Source organism: Musa acuminata, chromosome BXJ1-7 (genome assembly GCF_036884655.1).
Source record: "Musa acuminata AAA Group cultivar baxijiao chromosome BXJ1-7, Cavendish_Baxijiao_AAA, whole genome shotgun sequence".
Lineage (NCBI taxonomy): Eukaryota > Viridiplantae > Streptophyta > Magnoliopsida > Zingiberales > Musaceae > Musa > Musa acuminata.
The window spans coordinates 9299392-9317688 of NC_088333.1; the positions used below are offsets into that span (position 1 = coordinate 9299392).

An 18297-nucleotide genomic window follows, 5' to 3' on the forward strand; every position below is an offset into this window, starting at 1 on the left:
ACATAATTTATGAGAAATTTGGAGATTTTTGTTTTTTGTTCTTTTGCTGCACTTGTGATGTTAGCCCTAGATTTTCCTATAGGGTCGAGGTAATATGTTTCTTCCTCTTTGAAGGTAATTTCTGGGTCATCCCTCGTTCGTAAGCATTTTTTAATTATATCTCATGCGTAAGCTTTATGACCCGAGGAGTTATTTTCTATAATGGTGACATCAATTGGTCTCTCCACTGGCCCCTAAGGTCGAGGTGAAGGTTCTCAGTACCTTCATATAAACTATTTGAGTTATCCTTAACGAATGAGTTCTTTAATTCATGATAATCTTGTGTCGTGATCATAATCTCGATGAAAATGATAATACTTGGATCTATCTCTCTTTGTTAATAGAGTCTTCATCGATTGAGTGTCTTTTCTCTTTTATCTATAAAAAAGGCTTTAATTTTGGTCATATTCAAGGGGATTGACTCGATCCTTGGGTGAGGCAACTCAGGTCGATCACTTCTTCTTCATTGCGGTGACCTTGGGGTTAATGCAAATTATAGATGATTCTATCTTAACCTTTTTCATGTATCTTTGCGTTTACCCAAGACCATTACCTCGACAACGTTGTAGGGATTGGTCCGCTAGAGCACCTCAAGTACCGTCACCGATGACCTCTCTACCAATAACCAGAAAAGATAAAAGGGCTTGAGTCTCATCATGAAGGTTCATGTAACAAGTGATAGATGAACATCTTGCACGCTTCAGATCTTGTTGGTGAACTGAGCGACATAGTCTTAGAGTGCTTCCTCCTCCCCTTGCTTAAGTTTGAGAAGCATTGTCGTCGATGGCTTTGGACGTATATTTCTAAGAAAGTGAAGTTCGAACTCTCGAGTGAGCTAAATAAAAGAACTAATATAGAACAACTTCATATAGGTGTATTATTCTTGTGTTAAGTCTCTTAATATAGTTAGGAAGGCATGATATATCATGGCATTTGAGATACTATATAATAACATTTGGGCATGGAAAGCGATTATGTGCTCCAATGAGTAAGCTGGTTGGGATCGACTCCTCCTAGATGTCCTTGGTGAACGACGATTGACTCGAGGTGGGGTTGATCGACCCTTCTCCTCTGGATCATTAGAATTCTCATCACATCACTTTCAAGTGCTGGTCCATTTATCATAGTTGGATCCTTAGAGAATCATCCATAGAATCTAATGACTAGGTTTAAGATTCAGGTGGAATAGAGTAGTGGTGTGATGGTCTGCTGAACTCTATGGTTGGGGAATGAGATGCTTCCTCGATCGATGCTTTGATGGGCCTTAAGCGCTCTTGAAATGTTGGTATTATGTTTGGTGGGAGAATCTCGACGAGCATCGGTGCTAGCGGTGGTTGAGTTGCTGACCACGACTATGGTGGTGGTGTTGCTTATTGGATTAGCTAGGGTAAGAGTAGAGCAATAGCTTAAATTATACTCATTAGCATCTATACTTACTGAGTGTGATTTAAAAATGCTTCAGCGGGGATGAGCAGATGACTCGGGGTCACCCTTGGGTCGATGAATGGACCCTAGTCTCGTGTCAACGTTTGCGCTAAGGTGAATGCATCCACATGTGGAAAGGGATGCCGATGCTCCTCCTAAGTGAAAGTGTTGTGGGTCGAGGGCAATACCTCCTCGCTTGGGCATTCATTAAGAGGGTTGGTAAGCGAATGTTGCTACAACATCAAGCCCTCATTTTAGCGTCAAAATATTAAGAAAAAAATATTATTGATATTTTGGTTAGCCCGACGTGGACTAGACCAATATGTGTAGGGTTGTTCGAGGTGTCTCTAAGGTGAGATTGACAAGCTTCTAAGATGTGGCCTGCATGAAGACTGAGGTTGAGAGAGGTTTATCGACTCGATCCCTTTGATGTCCAAGTTAGTAACCCGAGGTGTACGAGTGTAGGTGCAAGAAATTTCCAATAGTTCCCTATCTTTGTGTTAAAGGCAAGCTTTTAAACCTGATCATAAAAGGTAAAAACGAAACTTGTGATTGTCTTTCTAGTCATAAATGGTGAGAATGAAGCTTACGATTATTTTTCTTATCATAGATGATAAAAATAAAACTTCTAATTTTTTTTTATCATAAATAACACAAATGAAGCTTTATCTTATCCTCCTCATCATGTCGTGGTAATCGTAGTAATGTGTCGGTTACTTATGTCATGGTAATCGTAGTAATGTGTCAGTTCCTCATCATGTCGTGGTAATCGTAGTAATGTGTCCGTTGATTAGTTCATGGCAAGTGGTGGGCTTGCAGGATTTGAACTAAGTATGATGTGTCATACAAAATTTAAAGCCCTCAACTTTGATAAATAAGTCGGATACATTATCAACAAACTAATACTTTAGGAATAACCCAAGATTTTAATAAAAAAAAATGAGAAAAAGATAAAAATTCTCCAAAAGCATTAGGTTGAACGGTTATAACATTGCCGCCATTTTGAATTGAGACGACTCACCTTTACCAGAGCCACCCTTTTGTATAAGACGCTTCATGGAATTCCATTGTGTTAGTTCCAAAATATTCCTCATCACAAAATTGAATCATTAATTATTGGGGGCTTTTATATATCTATATAACCTTTAAAAGAGTGAAAATAACGTTTTTATTTCTCTAAAATTTACCATGGCATCATATACACACACAATTGTATTATATCCCTCTAAAATTACGAACAAGTCTTACAGAGTTTCCTCATCAAGCATTTTCGATAGAATCAAATGTTTTTCACAAAAGGCCCTTCAAATACCTGAATGTTTCACAGTGCAGCTAATTAATATCAATAACCTTTTAAGACTACACGATACAGCAAATTGTTGCCAGTGATGGCTTTTTAACAATAATGAAGACCATCCCAAGCTTGTAATTGTTAATATAACTATTTTACAAAGACATTCAGAAGCTTGAGACCCGAAGATCCATTTTTTCTGTCCACAAATAACAAAAGTTGAGACCAAAAAACAACCTAGATTTGACAATAAAATATTGACTTTTCATACATTCGATGCTAAAGATCTTATGAAATAGCAGCATCTCTTTCTCAGCCCCATGCCATGGAAGAAGCATAGTTAACGACCAGCTTACCATCAAATCCAAAGTTCTGCAATCCCAAAGAATATGCAATGCATGCTACCGTTATAAACTATGCAATTATACATAAACATGCAAAACAATTGTAGGCATCAAAAACATAATAAGTCTGAATTCTAAGCTAAAAGTTATATTTTATTCAAACTATCTTCAACATAGATCTCCAAGTTATATTTTATTCAAACTATCTTCAACATAGATCTCCAAGTTACATTTTATTTGCTGACTATATTATTTTTATTAACAGTAGTTTACTTAGGATAAATTCTAAGTCAAGTTAAGGAACAAACATTACAAATTTAGTAGTTAAATTTAATATTAAGACTGAATACATAAAATGCAATTTAAGCAACATTACCAAAAGAACTAAAATTGTAACTAAGATGGATAGAAAAGAAATTAACGTAAATACTAATTTTAGGTGTTATGGATCCATACGTAAGAGGATAAAATAATTAAAATATTATTGATAGAGTAAAACAAGGTGGTTAAAGTGGGGAGAGAGATGTTGAAAGCATTGTGTGATCACTATATGCCCTTAGATTAAAAGAAAAACTATAAGATTATAATGTTGAATAGTTAGAATATACAAAAAGTTGGGACTAAAGAGAAACTATATAATGTTAGTACGAGAGGCAGAGGGGTCTAAAAAGGCTGCATTTAGGAACGCATTTGCATTTTTAATGTGTTGTTAAAGAAAGGGGTTTGAGTGAATGAACAGTTTTATAATGCTCAAAGTGTTTGGTAAAGAATAGATGAAAATTAATTTTTTTAAATGTGCATTGACCCAAGTGTTGTTTGATAAAATTGTATTTCAAAAGTCCATTAAATATTTTATGACAAATTTACCCTTCTAATATTTTTAATATTTATTTAAAAATAAATATATTTTTTATTTAAATTAATAAGTAAATAAAATATATAAATAAATAAATGTAATCTTATAAAAAATTTCATATGGCCTAAATATATAAGAAATAAAAATATAATCATATAAATACATATAAAATAATCTTTGAAAGTAAAATAAAATTTCACCTTATAAAAATTATAAATCATCTTGGTTTATCATCACATCATCTTTGACTTGTAATTTTAGATAATGTCATAGGGAACTTTGAAAATTTAGAAAATTATATTAGCATCTCGCAAATACTAAATGCTAGTGCTACCATGAGATAACATCAACATTTGAGCATTTCCAATGTATCATCCAGGCTAAGTATGATTTGAAAATAATTAACCAAACATCAATCACATTTGAAATATATTCTCAAAAACACTTAAAATACCTTAATAGAAACCATAAATACAGATTTAAATATGCTAAACTTAACTAAACATATGGCTTTTTACATATCTCAATAGCAACAAAAGATCCATATAGTCGACCCTAAATAGTTAGAACTTACGGTTTTATTATTATTGTTAGAATTTACAAAAGTTAGTATAGAGATGAGAATGTTGTGGTGAATATAAATGATCACTAAACATGACAAAAATTAGAAATATTTTCATTCATCAATAATTAAGTGTAGCCCTTGATAAATGATAATACAAGGAAAATATATCTAAGAGAACATGGACTTCAAAGTAGACCTATTAGATGATGTGATTAGATAAGATGCGTGGATCAAAATTTTGTGAGATAAGAGGGGATAGAGAAAACTTTCTTAGAAACAATAAAAAGATATTCAAATGTGTTTGATTTAATTAGGAATATTGCCTGACGTATATCAATCGTAAAACCATGTAATTGAACCCATATAGTTGGGACGTTATCTTCATAACATATGACGTTTTCATTTCAATTATTTTTGCTTTTCATTATGTGATCAAAGATGAGTCAAGCCTCATAGATTTAAGTAGTCAAGTGTGAATCTTCTCATTCTTAAGTATTTTTCTTTCTTTTTTTTGAATTTTCTTCCTTAACCTGAGTTTCTAAATTAAAAATATTTAGTCTCATACTGTTTGAGTTAGATTCTTATTTTCAAACCTATTTTATGTATAGGCCGAATTGGAAGTGTCCTTAAGCCACTAAGAACCAATCTTTGAAAGGTTTAGCACATTTTTAAATAGGATTTCACTCAGAGATTTAGCCGTTTTGGAAAAATTATGATCAATTTAAAGAAAGAAGGTAACATTTGATCTCCCAGGTCCTCTCTTCTCTCTCTTTTTATTTTTCTTGTACTCTAGAACCCTAAGCAATTTGCTAAAGCATCAGTGCCACACTACTATGGAATGCCACAATACCATCTAGTGTCTACACTGGTGTTGCAGTACTATAGAGTATAGAGTACTCATCAAGAACATTTCGGCAGCTTCCTTCATAGTTGTTCAGACTAGTTTAAGCCCTAAAATTCACTACTAACAGCCCTACGTTTGCTTAGGTTTTCATTCTAAAACATCCCAAGCAACATAATTGTTGTGATAGCTCCTGTTCAGAAGCATGCTTGATACATTGCCTTCAAATATAATCCAACACCCTCCTAATCCCAGTCTTGATGCTTTCACAATCTGTAATTCTTGTAGGAGCATCTCCATTAACACTGTTTCCATATTTTGTCCTGCCACAGGTTGGTATTAAAGCACCTTTCCATATTAGGCTCTTCATCATTATGTACATGATATAAGAGCATATTAGATCATAACTATCATTACACTGTTATATTGGTATATCATTAGATGTATCCATATTTAAAATTTAATGTATTAAACCAGTATTTGAACCATCAATTTGTACCTCGTGATAAAAGTTCACTTCATCGAGTCAACATTAGCAGAGGTGATACAACTTACAATAGCTATGGCACAGACATAAGATACAATATAACATAAGCACATAGAAATTCAACCAGAAGTTAAATTAGTGGCATTGCAAGTTTTGTTTGCACAAAATTCTGAAATAATTTAATATAAACAGAGGTGAATCAACAAGATTAGAAGGCAAAAAACTTACATTGTAGAGATCAATCACCAATTCATCAGGGTTTGGAGAGAAGGCGCTGTTGATATAAACAAACTGTTCCAAAAAAAAACACAATCCTTAGTAACAGCAGATACAGACAAAAGGGTGAGCTGCCTAGTACTTAAAAGGCTATAGACATGATACCAAAGTATCCCGATGAAGTTGCCGACGAAGAAATTCAATAACCTTTGAGAATTTGTCACTTCCAGAAATCTGCCAACAGAATAACTTAATTTGCTTCAACAAGTTTCTGCCTAATTAAACAGTGCCAATACCTTCATAGGATTTCTTAATATCATCAATCAAATTTCATCTAGAAAATTAAAAAAATGAATTTAAATCAGGGTAGATGGAGAGAATGTGCTTGGACAACCTTTATTGCCCAGAATGGGGCTAAATATAATCCTAAGCCTTATTTTTCTGATATGTTTCTACCTCACCTATGATGGTTACGAAGCCTATTACCTAACTTTTATTACATCTTATGTCATACCTTTTTCTTTGCATAAGATTATCTTTTCTTTTTCTCACTATAATAACAATAATGTATTTTCCCAAGGTTTCCTCCAAAATCCCTTACTAGGAGTCAAAACATCTCCTCATATTGAAACTCTTCAAAATACTAAATGTGCATTCCTATCATGCTAAAGTTAGGAAATAACTTAGTCGCAACTGATTTCAAATGTCTGAATAGTAGCTTTTGCAAGAAATAAGAGAAACTTTCATATCAGAAAATTAATAATTTAAGGGCTTTAAAGATGAGAATAATGATAAACTTTATTCCATTTGCAACCAGAAAAAGAAAAGCACACATCTCTCAACTTGATCTCATTCAAGAATGTTGACTAAATTAAAAGGGAAAGTACCAATGTGATTTACCTCTCTACAGAGCCTATTTGTCAGAAATAAGAGCACAATATGATGCAATAAGGTTTTTTTTTTGCCTAATACTACGTTAAATGATCAACATTTATATGTTTTATCACCAAAATCAATAAAGTAGAAATCTAGAACAAACAGTATTTAGCTTTTAGTTAAAACTTGCATTAATTCAGTTCACATTTCTCACACCAGAATTTCCTCCATTTTTGTCTAAACCAATGGAAGTTTTACATAGTTTTTTTATATTCAAAAACTCATAAAGGACAATGACAAGTACCTGGAATATGTTTTTGGATAAAACTCCCAACTCTGTGATGTAGCAAGGAAGCAAATAGGTCATTGTCTTGATCATAATCCAGACGATTCACATCATTCTGGCAGTTGCTTTAAAAAAATTTTAAAATGATAACTTATCTCATTATTTAGGTAACATGTTTTTCATACCATATTAAAATCGATATTCATCACTAGCAATTGAATGTTGATGCATAAAATCTCCACTAGACCAGCCAGGTCATAGATGCTGCATTTTCCATTTCAATAATATTGCAAAGATTCATTAAATGACAACAAATTTCAAGCCCAAATTGAAACCAAGTAATGTCACTATGTGAAACACTGCACCTACCAAGCTATTTATACCTGTCCAACATCGGACTTGCGTCTTACCAATAGAAGCATTTAGTTTTCAGGAAATTTTCACTGGAAACTCATATGTTTTAACTGGTTCAGATTATGTATTGATGTGATACGTTTTTTGCAGTCTGATATTCAAAGACCAGATGATGTAAATTCTCTAGTGACTTGGTTTCACCTGAATAAAGAGGCTTTAAGCATTTCTCAATCTACGGCTAAGGCACTATGTGGGAGAAAACAAGAAGAGGAGAAGAACTAGTGATAAGTAACCTCCAGCTTGGTGAGAGGAAACGAAGACAAAAGGAAGAGAAGATTCATTGGGTACCTTTTTCCTCTCTTTGTTTTTTATCTCCATTTGTAATACTGCAAAACATATCAACAATGCAAGAATACTATAGAAATCTGACTGAATACCAATATGAATACTGATAATGAAATGGAAATCCTGATTTAGAACTATGATATGATAGGGGATCCGTAGAATACACTATGACAACTAAATATAGGGTTAAAAATTTGTGATGAGATAAAATATAGGAGGCCTAATTTCTGGGAGAAATAGTTGGGGCATTACATCACTAGAAGCAGTAATGATAACAAATACTGAAGAAAAAGACTAGGCATTGGAGATTCTTTTCACGGAACAAATAGAGGATCGGACTCCACGAAAAGGGATGACTTGTTATGTTCATCTTCAAGTTGTATGATCACATTACATGTAAGAAGCCATAAACAATATAAAAACTGCAATGATCACAGTTCACAAAAAAAAGTAAAATACGGATTTCAAATAACAAAATCTTGATATGAATGCATAATTTCACATGCCCTCTCAAAAGAAAAGAGCTCAAAGAGGACGAGAAAGACGGGGAAAAAGGAAACGGGTACCTTGAACTTTGCTTGCTTGAGAATAGGAGCATCACCGGTAGCCCTCAGGTGAACGACCACTACGATCGCAAGTGCAAAGACAATTAGAAGACGGGGTCAGAGAAACCCTAATTCTAAATATGAGAAATCCGAGACGAAGCAGACGGATCGATCAGAGAGGGAGGAACTTAGGTTTTCTCCAATATCACCTCTCGTGTCCTCATACCTTTTCGTTCAGCGGTGGGTGATTCAGCCGCCATCTCTCAACACTATAGAAACGAAAAAAGTGAACAACGCCAAGAGACAAAAAGAAACGAGCGTCTTCGTGTTCGAAGAAATCGATATTTCGCCGTGCGTTTGTGCTGCGTCGGCCCTTTGCTTTGCTTGGCAGGCGACGAGAGAAAGTAAACACCCGTGCCGGCAGCGGTCCCGTCGTCTTCAAAAAGGACGCGATGCTGCCTTCCTGTTGCCGACGTTCAGAAAACCGGAGCCGCGAGTCTCGAACCGGCTAATAGATGAACCGGTCCTGTTGGTTCCCCACACCACTCCGTCTCCGATTTTTCTTCTTCGAGTCAGCAATCTTGTCTTAAGACTCGTAGTAAATATCATCTCCGAATTGCTCTACCTTTTTTTGTCATTTCCTTCCCTGTATAAGACGATTAAAGTGTCCTTGTTGTCAATAAAAGATAATAGGATTTTCTAAAAAAAGTCAATTGGCAATCGGTTCTTCGCCAAACCGATTTGAGTAATAGATTGAATTAATAACAATGTTTTTAGTTTTTTTATTACTGATCAAGACACGGCAATTTTGTTAAAAAATATTGCAACTAGTTGGAATTCCCATTAACCTTAATTATCAATTTTTATTATAGATTTTAAGATATTATAAAATAAACTATTCGAGAGGAGTTTGAGTAAGAGATGACATACCGTCCTTTTCTTTCTCATAAGATCTAACAATATATGAAAGTTCAAAAAAAATGAGACATCACACATTTAATTTTTTTTTATTGGAACTACAATACCTTTTGTTACCGGAAAGGTTTTCAACAAATAAACTTGAAACAGCATCTTTGAGCAAAGGGTCCAATCTCTCCGTCGTGAGCTTATGACTAATAAGGCCAATGAAGGACCGACTTCATCTAATTGCCTAGCACATTTTCCTTTTTTCTGTTCAATGTTATCCCCTTCAATACAATCCTTTGGCAAGTAGAGATAGGCTGCTGATCGAATTGGTACGAGAACACAGGAGGAATTGGCCCCGAGCTGTCGTATCAATTAAGGGCCACAATATGGTCGAAGGACCATCTGGCAACCATATTAGATTAAATTTTCCAATCCTGCTTGCCAATGTGTATGCATGTCTAATGGATCAATTATTCAGCCGTAGAACATCTCTTCTACGACATGAGCGATCAAATACACAGTTCAAGTTCATCATATTGATCACACTTCTAAAAAAATTGAGCCACATGTAAAGTCTTCAAGTGATACGAGCTTGCATATTGACTCAGAGACTACCAATGTCAACATCAGAGTTCGGAAACTAAACTAGAGCACATTCCATCAAAATCCTTCTCTATCTACTCTTTGCTGTTATAGCTCATCTTTAGCAGATTTATCTTCACCCATGAGCTCATCAAGAGAAAATTCATCCTCCTCAATGATCTCACCATCGTTACCATCCCATGGTTCAATTTTAACAATAGTCGGGGTGTTTTGAAGTGGCAGGTTCCCCTTTCCACCACGACCTGCTTCTTTGATGAACTCGCTGCAAATGTAATTTTGATTAGTAGTCTTTAAAAAGGTACTGTGCTACTATGGAAGTTCCAAGCGTCAAAGAATCAGAGAAAAAACAGGAAAAACTATCTCCAACTTGAACTTACATGATCTGATCATTTTCAAAGGCACTTTTGAGTGGAGCATAAATACCCTTCTTTACATTCAAAGCTACCAAAGCTGGGTAACCATAACCACCAACGCCAACATGGTTCTCAAGATCCACCTGCTTGCCAGCAGCTGACCAAACAAAGCTGCAAGAAAAAAAATACAACAGTTACATTGACATAAAAATACAGTTCATAGCCTGTTTTAAACAAATAATACTACAGATTTATATATATCATGCATGTTTAAGCTTGCAGTTAATACTCTGGTAATCTATTAGTTACAAGCACCACACAAATAACAAGTTTAGTCTCTCTCTGATATTAATAGAAGGGAAAGATCCTTCCAAACTAATAGTCAATTTGAGAGAACAAAAAGTTGACCAAACCTTCTCACCCACACACAATGACATTCACTTTTGATTATTTATTTTTCTATAATATTCAGATAAATTTTTGTGGTTACTTAAGTTATTTTAGAGAGTCTTCAAAGTAATTTTTAAGCCAATTTGGAATCTAAGAAGTCTAACAAGGTTACAGATAGGTTAAGCAAGTTAATTTACTACTAGGATTCATATTTTAAAAGTTAAACCATCTTCCATAGGATTTCAAAATCAATGCTTGCCTGTAAGGACTCCTTTTGAATTTCTCAGCAATTGATAAGAGATGTTCGAGGTATTTATTTCTTCCCTCTGCCTTTGAATCCAAGATGTCAGGGAGGAAAGCTACAAAACATATAGCCGCTGAAGCACACTTATCTTCCATCACATCCTACAAAATAAAATTTATTTTCATTCCTAAATCACTTGGCTCTGGGTAAAATAAGAGGCAAAGATAAAAAATGCTTACCGGGCCTGTCAACTCAGACACTTCAGTAGGAGCAATATTGGCTTCCAGCTGTTCCAATCCATATGCCTCAATGGCTAAAGCAGTTCTAGCACCCTCGTAAGGATAGGGGCTGCTCTTATCAAGACCAAATACCAAAATGGTTGGAAAGCCTTGTACATTGAACCTGCTCATCAAGGACTGCTAGAATTGCACGTTAGCATAAACCAGAAGTTTCATGTGTGATTACCTTTTCCTCAAGTATACACACTGTGAGTAAAATTCATATTTCTTTCATCAATTTTTAAAGCAAAAATATGCATTTTTTGCATAATCAAATAAAGCCATGTGCCTTAACATTTAAATGTATACATAATAGCAGCTCAATGAGAATCCCCAGCATCAATGTATACATAATAGCCATAAATGACATACTAATGACACAAATCATAAAGTACTTGCATCAATGATTATGCTTAAATGAACTATGGGCGACTTAGATAGCCACAAATGGAAGATGATTGACACAAATCTTAGAACTACTGGCCACAATAATTATGCTCATAGTAAAATCATTGCTTTCAAGGAAGTCCAAGTTTAAAAGTTGACATGAAAAGACAATTCCTTGAAGAATCAAGAAGGTGAAGTACCATCTCAAACTACGTATTAGATCAATGATAGCCCTATAAATTTTGCAAAAACTTGGAATCCTTGTTCTTAAGTAGCATGATACTACTGATATAACAGCCAGAGTCATTCCAAAGGGCAAATATGACCACTACAGTTGACAAGATAGGTAGCTTCAGGTTCATGTTCTAGATGATGTACTAGACTTTGATGTTGTCATCAAGGATTTAAACCTCAGTACAATACCGGTTTTGATAACCTACTAGGTTGACACAGCATAAGATACTAGGTAATATACCAACCTATACCATCCGTTATCATTGAATAAAATAATTAAAAATTAAGAATAAATTGTATTTTACTGGCATTAAGCTATATATTTCAATACCAGTATTTGATAAAACTGGTATATGCTGGTCTAAACCAACCGGTCCGGTCAAGATTTGAAACCTTTGGTTGTCATAATTGCATTTATAAAAACTACAATGATTAGTATCAAAGTTTTAATTTTCAGCAAAACACCCCTTTGCCAACAATTTGCAAATATGATATGTCATAACCTGCATGATAAAACATGTGGTCTGTGTCGATTGCTTATGCCAAAATATGCATGAGTTATGTTGGAATACCCTTACCCTGTGTGGACCCTCATGCCCGTACCATATTAGGATGGTGTAGTATGAAAAAATTCATTGAAAATCCTTGAAACTCAAAATTCATAATTGCTAACTGTAGAAAACTAAAATAACCTAAATGGAATTAATTGAAATAGAAGGAGGTTTGCTGAAAAATTTACATACCTTTTCAGCATCACAATCAACATGGCCCAACTTCACCTTCCCCTTCAGGTTATTTGCAGCTTTCTTCCACTCTGGTGCTAGTTTTTTGCAGTGTCCACACCTAAAATAAAGAAAGCAAATAAGTTTGCTACTTAAAATTTTAAAAAAATTCATAGCTTTATAAAATTATCAAAAATGAGAATGTGGTACTAATAACCTAAATAGAATCTCAATGGAATTTAAATTAGTTTATAGACCTTCTGCTTAAGTGATTCACAAAAGATCATAAGCAACTCAGCTCCTCTGGAGCTAAAACAATTTGCCCCATAGCTGTTTCACTATGTTACCCATCAATACTTCAAGAACATGAGGCTTCCAAGTGTCATTATAATTCATCCAAATTCAGTGGGTAAATAAACTTTAACTCAAATTGGAAATCTTGATTCATAATCGATTTGATTTTGATTGATTGATTCTATTTTGATAGGATTATTGGGAAAATCAAATTTGTAGGTTCAGAAGTTTTAGCGTAAAACTAGATTAATTAATAGGAAAATTTTAGTAAAACACCAGCTTACTTCATATTCATCACATACTAAGTTATTCCTTAGCCTTATCCAAGTTTATTCCTCACTAAGTTGTCAAATCTTAGTGTCATGATGTCTCACAAAATAGTTAACTATAGCTGTCTTGCCATGTCAATGAGTTAGTTCTCAGAAAGGGGCCTTTACAAATGCAAGATACACTAAAGCACCTAAATTTGTATCATGATGATTATTTTACTGAGGGAAGCAGAAGTTATGATCTTCCAGCTTTGCTCAGTTTTTCTATCAAATTTAACCCAATTTTCAAATATTTAGGAAAAAGAGCAAGAATTGTCTAATTTTATATGTCACATGAAATGGTTCATAGGGCTGCTATATACGATGATTTGAGGACACAGATTCTAAATAGTGCAAAATTTTCAAATTGTTCAACATTGGCATAGGTTCTTGGAGTGACACCCTTCCTCTCGGACCTCTGAAATTTTATGTCAACAATACCAAATTGTTTGTATGATCCTCAACAAACATCCAAAATACTAATTCTTTAAACATCTTTCTCTATGCAGTGGCAATGTCAATGCAACATTTACCTTAATAGTTCGAGGTGTTGTAGTTTTATTTGTGCCCATGTAGACGTACTACAAAAGTGCTTCTTGATAAACTACATACATTTTAGAAAGTTAGTAGCAATGAAGAGCATTGCCATATTTGACAGATAGTAGGAACTCTTGCAATAGGGGACAAAATGTTGAAAAGTGCCTCTACTAAATAAATTAATAACAATCAAAATTGTAGAAAGGATTATTTTCACACAGTTATATTTGCAACCTTGCTTAAATGATATTTAAAAAGCCTTCTCAGAAGTTGCATTCAAGCCAAAGTTTTGGCTATCTTGTGGTTTACAAAAAAAAATTGCTTAAATAAGTTTTCTTTTGTGATAATAGTTAATTTTTTTGAATTGACATGTATTTTTCAGTAAGATTATTGAACACAAAAGGAAACCCTGATAACTCGAAGAAATATTTATAAAGAACATGCTTGTTTATCTAGCTTGCATTAAACTTACTGATCGATAGCAACTAATAAGTTAGAGCAACATGACTACTTTGAACTTTGAACAATTTAAGCCCAAAAATTGGACAAACAGAAAAGAAAGACGATATATAACTCAACAATAAGATAAAGATAAGTATATCACACAGCAGAATACCATGGTGCAAAGAATTCCACAATCCACACGTCTTTACTTTTGATGACAAGCTCATCAAAGTTTTGAGAAGTCAATACAGCTGAAGCACTTGGTTCAGATTTTTCACTTGAATCCCCAGATGCCTTGCCACTCAATCGTTCTTTAAGAAGTGCTTTAACCTAGCATGAGAAATAACGCCAATTTAGAAAATGTATTTAGTGCTCTCATCATAGATAGAGGATTGTAAAAGCAACCATTTACTAGTTTTGCATAATCTGCAGAAGCTCATGCATTCTCTTTTTTCACTTTTCTGCACATGATGTCTTAAAATCTAAATACAACACATCAAAAATTATATGCAACTATCTCTCCCTCTGCTCATGAGCAATGAAGTATAAACTACAAGGTACATCCATAATGTAATGAAACAGAAAACCTTATGCATCCTCTAAATCTCATTCTAGTTAGTTCAACATCAGTTCAAATTTCACTCCTTAACCAGCATAACTAGTTGACAGGAAGATTCTCTTACAAGTAGGATAGCAAAATGAACCAACAAGAGATCTTTCAGATACATCAAAATCCTTTTAAATAATTCCATTATGAACATGAATGTTTGAGAACAAAGTATAGAAACTGAATTGATCATTGTTCAGAAATGTTTCCATGACCACAAGACACTGTTGCAGAAGCAATATACAATAGAAGTTCTGGAAAATGAGAACGAAAAAAAGCATTGGAAGGTAAACTATCATATCCAGGAATTTACTAACAGAAAATGGTCATTTGCTAGAATATACTAATATAGAATTATTTAATAACTAATTATATAAAATATAAATTGAAATAACTTATAAGAATAATAAAGTAATTTGTTTTTCAGTTTATATTACTGTGCTATGTTTTGGTTAGAGAAGTGAAAAATAACTTCTACAAATGACAGAACTTCAAAAATTAAAATACATCATATTCATATTCTCTGGTGTATAAGAACAGCAATTTTTTCAAACTAGAAATTTTACTATGCTTCAGTTGTAAGCTAAGTTTTCATGAGGCAACTGTGTCACTTTCTATATATTCAAGCCAAGAGACAACAAACTTATCTCCTTAAGAAGATAAAGCATTGAACTGATCCATCAGAGATTGACTAAAAATAGAATTTTAAAATATAAAATCAACCCTATCAAATGCAATTCAAGCAGATACAGTCATAAGATAGATCAGGAAGATCAGGTGACTCACGCACATGGGCAGTCTGGTTTATTATGCAGAATGGTTGCAAAATGGAATATTTTCTATATATAAAAAATTGAATGTTACTGCATGTTGTTGGTCAATATAAATGATGCAACCAAATAGCAACTCTTAGGGAAAGTATGTAGACCATGCTGAGCATGTTGCTGATTTCCTTTTATTACTATTTATGTTATTGCTACTAGGCCATAATATATAGGACAACATAATATTCCGTCAATCCCTTACAGCTCATTTCTTATGACTTAAACAAAAGAAATATATAGCATCATTACTAGAATACAACTCTTAATTTAAAATTTCTTAATTATTTGTCATTTAAACTATATCATACATTTCTAGTAAACACAATTATACTTTTTTTGGAAAACTAGATATTATTTGAAATTTTTTATATGACCCAATATAAGATAATTGAAGAAAAGTATCATGTCATTATAATAAATTCACATCAAATACATACACCAATCAGAGAACAAACAAGGAATGGGAAATGGCTGTGTTGTATAACTAGTCAAGAATATGTGAAGATACATATCATAAACAAATTTGAATGTCCATATGTGCCTTTAGATTAATGTCAATATGATAAACCACTAGAAGGGAGAAAGAATACACATTATATCTTAAATACAAGGTAAAGAAAGATCTGAATGTCTTGCTTGAAAAATTATAACATATCAGAAGTATACATATTAAATTTAAAAAAGACTACTGATAAAAAAACCTGCTGGAGAGCAAACTCTGCAATAGGCTTTACATCCCGTGCTCCTTGATAATCTACTGGGGGTTTGCCAGGTGAGAATACCTTGATCGTAGGAAATCCTTTGATTCCATATTCCTATCAAAGAAAATGTGATGACCAAATTAGAGCTGAAAGAATGTTAACAATGAAGACAAAATAAAATAAAATAAAATAAAACATGGTTCTTTTGTAAAATAATTGAATTATATAACTGATATAAGAATATGTAAGTGAATAAAACATTGTCCAAAAATTTGCAAATTTAGTATGAACACCGACTGCTAAACCAAAATTAACAAACCTATACAGAGAGAATACATAGACATTTTTAGAGCAAAAAAACTATAATACAAACTACCAAGATGGTTGAACCTTGGAAGGACTGAGTGATGAAAACTCTGAGCTCATCTCCATTGGCGTCGTTGCAGATACGGCGACAGAAATTCTTTTGAAAATTTTGGTCGTTAATAAATTTCTAAAGAATCTGTGATTCCTCTCCCTTAGTGATCCCTGTGATGTCTGCTAGGTAACGATACAAGTACCCAAACCAACATGCAGACATTTACTTCCAGATCTCGTATCTAAATATACTTTATATAATACACAAAGAGAAGGACTCCAGACCACTTTTTACCATGATATAATCAGATAAAATTGTCAATTCATCCACTAAGAATTCCGGAACTGCTTATCCAGCTAACAAGTACCCTTAGATATCAATTTCTAATCTGCTTTATACAATAAAAACATGATTACAAGGAAACCTTCAACTAAGCAAACATACCATCAAGAATACCAAGAACTCGAAAAATATAACTATTCCAAGCTCAACCAAGAAGTCGACCATGAATAGCGAGCATCATCTCAATCTCGAAATGGATATATCCTCAATGAGCACAAGCAGTTGGGAGAGCCATGATCTCTACCTGAGCGAGGGACTTGTGAGCATCGGCATCAAGAGCGGCGACGGTGGCGACACCTTTAAGGACGGTGGCTGCTTTCTCCCATGTTGGGGTCAGAGCTTGACAGTGGCCGCACCAGGGAGCAAAGAACTCCACCAGCACGACCCCGTTCGAGTTTAAGACCTGATCCGATCAGTCGCCTCGACATCGTCAGCTGACGAATCCAAACCAACCAACACCGACAACAAAATAGCACAATAACATGATCAACACAGAAAGAAACCTTGGATTTGAAGTTGGACGGATTGAGTTGGACGACGGGGGAAGAGGGCGAGTATAGGGCATTCGCCGGGGCGCCGATGCAAAGGAGAGCGGAGAAGAAGAGGAGAGCAACCAACATTTTCTTTTAATTTCTAGCTATCGAAGTGCTTCGCTAATCGCGGAAACTACACATAACTCGCAAACCATAAAAGCGATCGAGAATATAAACTAAGAAACTCTTTTTCTTTTGGGTAATGGCAACACAGATCTGAAAACAAAAGGACACGTGTATCTCCCAATGGAGATCTTACACGTGGACTACTGTGTTCGCCCGCTCTCTAGCACAGCAGCCGTTAATCACATCTATACACGCTTCTCAAAGTATAACGGACGAAGATCACACAATGCGTCAAACCAGGCCGCTAATGTGAGCACCATATGTATCGGGTCCGATACGGCCCGAAGTGCTATGATGGCAGGCTGTAAGTGAGCCCATAACGTGACCAAGGATCGTGCGAAACAGAGGTTCTGCGACCCAATCGGCCCACCGTCGCCGCTGCTGTGGCAAATCATCCTCGCAGGGGCCCAAATAATTTGATGCTAAACATCACAGGTCTTCATTATTTATTTTATCCCAAATTTTATCTTCGAAAAATTGCTTGGGTGGTAAAGATTTTCAACGTCCAACAAGTCATATGAATTCCTCATTAATATAATCAAAGTATAAAAATTATTCCTTTATAAAATTATATTTATACACACAAGTTAGGATTTTTCTCACCATTATGAAGGTTTATTTCAAAAAAAAATCCTT

The 18297-nt window shown here is 34.3% G+C and overlaps 2 protein-coding genes across 6 annotated transcripts; both read right to left on the reverse strand.

The window, feature by feature from the left end:
• Window positions 1-2773: 2773 nt before the first annotated feature.
• LOC135583304 (ubiquitin-like protein ATG12) lies at window positions 2774-9044 on the reverse strand. Of its 4 annotated transcripts, XM_065191760.1 has the most exons (6): window positions 8697-9025; window positions 8492-8550; window positions 7245-7341; window positions 6230-6298; window positions 6077-6139; window positions 2774-3127 (listed from the first exon to the last, which is right to left on the reverse strand). In XM_065191760.1, exons 3-6 carry the CDS (start codon window positions 7317-7319, stop codon window positions 3068-3070), a joined length of 267 nt encoding a protein of 88 aa, XP_065047832.1. In that variant the 5' UTR covers window positions 7320-7341; window positions 8492-8550; window positions 8697-9025; the 3' UTR covers window positions 2774-3067. The 4 variants fall into 4 exon arrangements, with proteins under 4 accessions (XP_065047832.1, XP_065047831.1, XP_065047833.1 ...); XM_065191759.1 differs by lacking the exon at window positions 7245-7341 and having other exon boundaries at window positions 8697-9010; XM_065191761.1 differs by lacking the exon at window positions 8697-9025 and having other exon boundaries at window positions 7245-7351.
• A 901-nt stretch (window positions 9045-9945) lies between these two features.
• Window positions 9946-17703, reverse strand: LOC135678682 (protein disulfide isomerase-like 2-3). 2 transcript variants are annotated; one of them, XM_065191763.1, is made up of 9 exons: window positions 17506-17703; window positions 17247-17405; window positions 16303-16416; window positions 14343-14500; window positions 12609-12708; window positions 11206-11385; window positions 10982-11127; window positions 10357-10503; window positions 9946-10241 (listed from the first exon to the last, which is right to left on the reverse strand). In XM_065191763.1, the coding sequence occupies exons 1-9, from the start codon at window positions 17620-17622 to the stop codon at window positions 10067-10069; spliced, it is 1296 nt and encodes a 431-aa protein (XP_065047835.1). In that variant the 5' UTR covers window positions 17623-17703; the 3' UTR covers window positions 9946-10066. The 2 variants fall into 2 exon arrangements, with proteins under 2 accessions (XP_065047835.1, XP_065047836.1); XM_065191764.1 differs by having other exon boundaries at window positions 11206-11382; window positions 17506-17701.
• Between the last annotated feature and the right edge of the window lie 594 nt (window positions 17704-18297).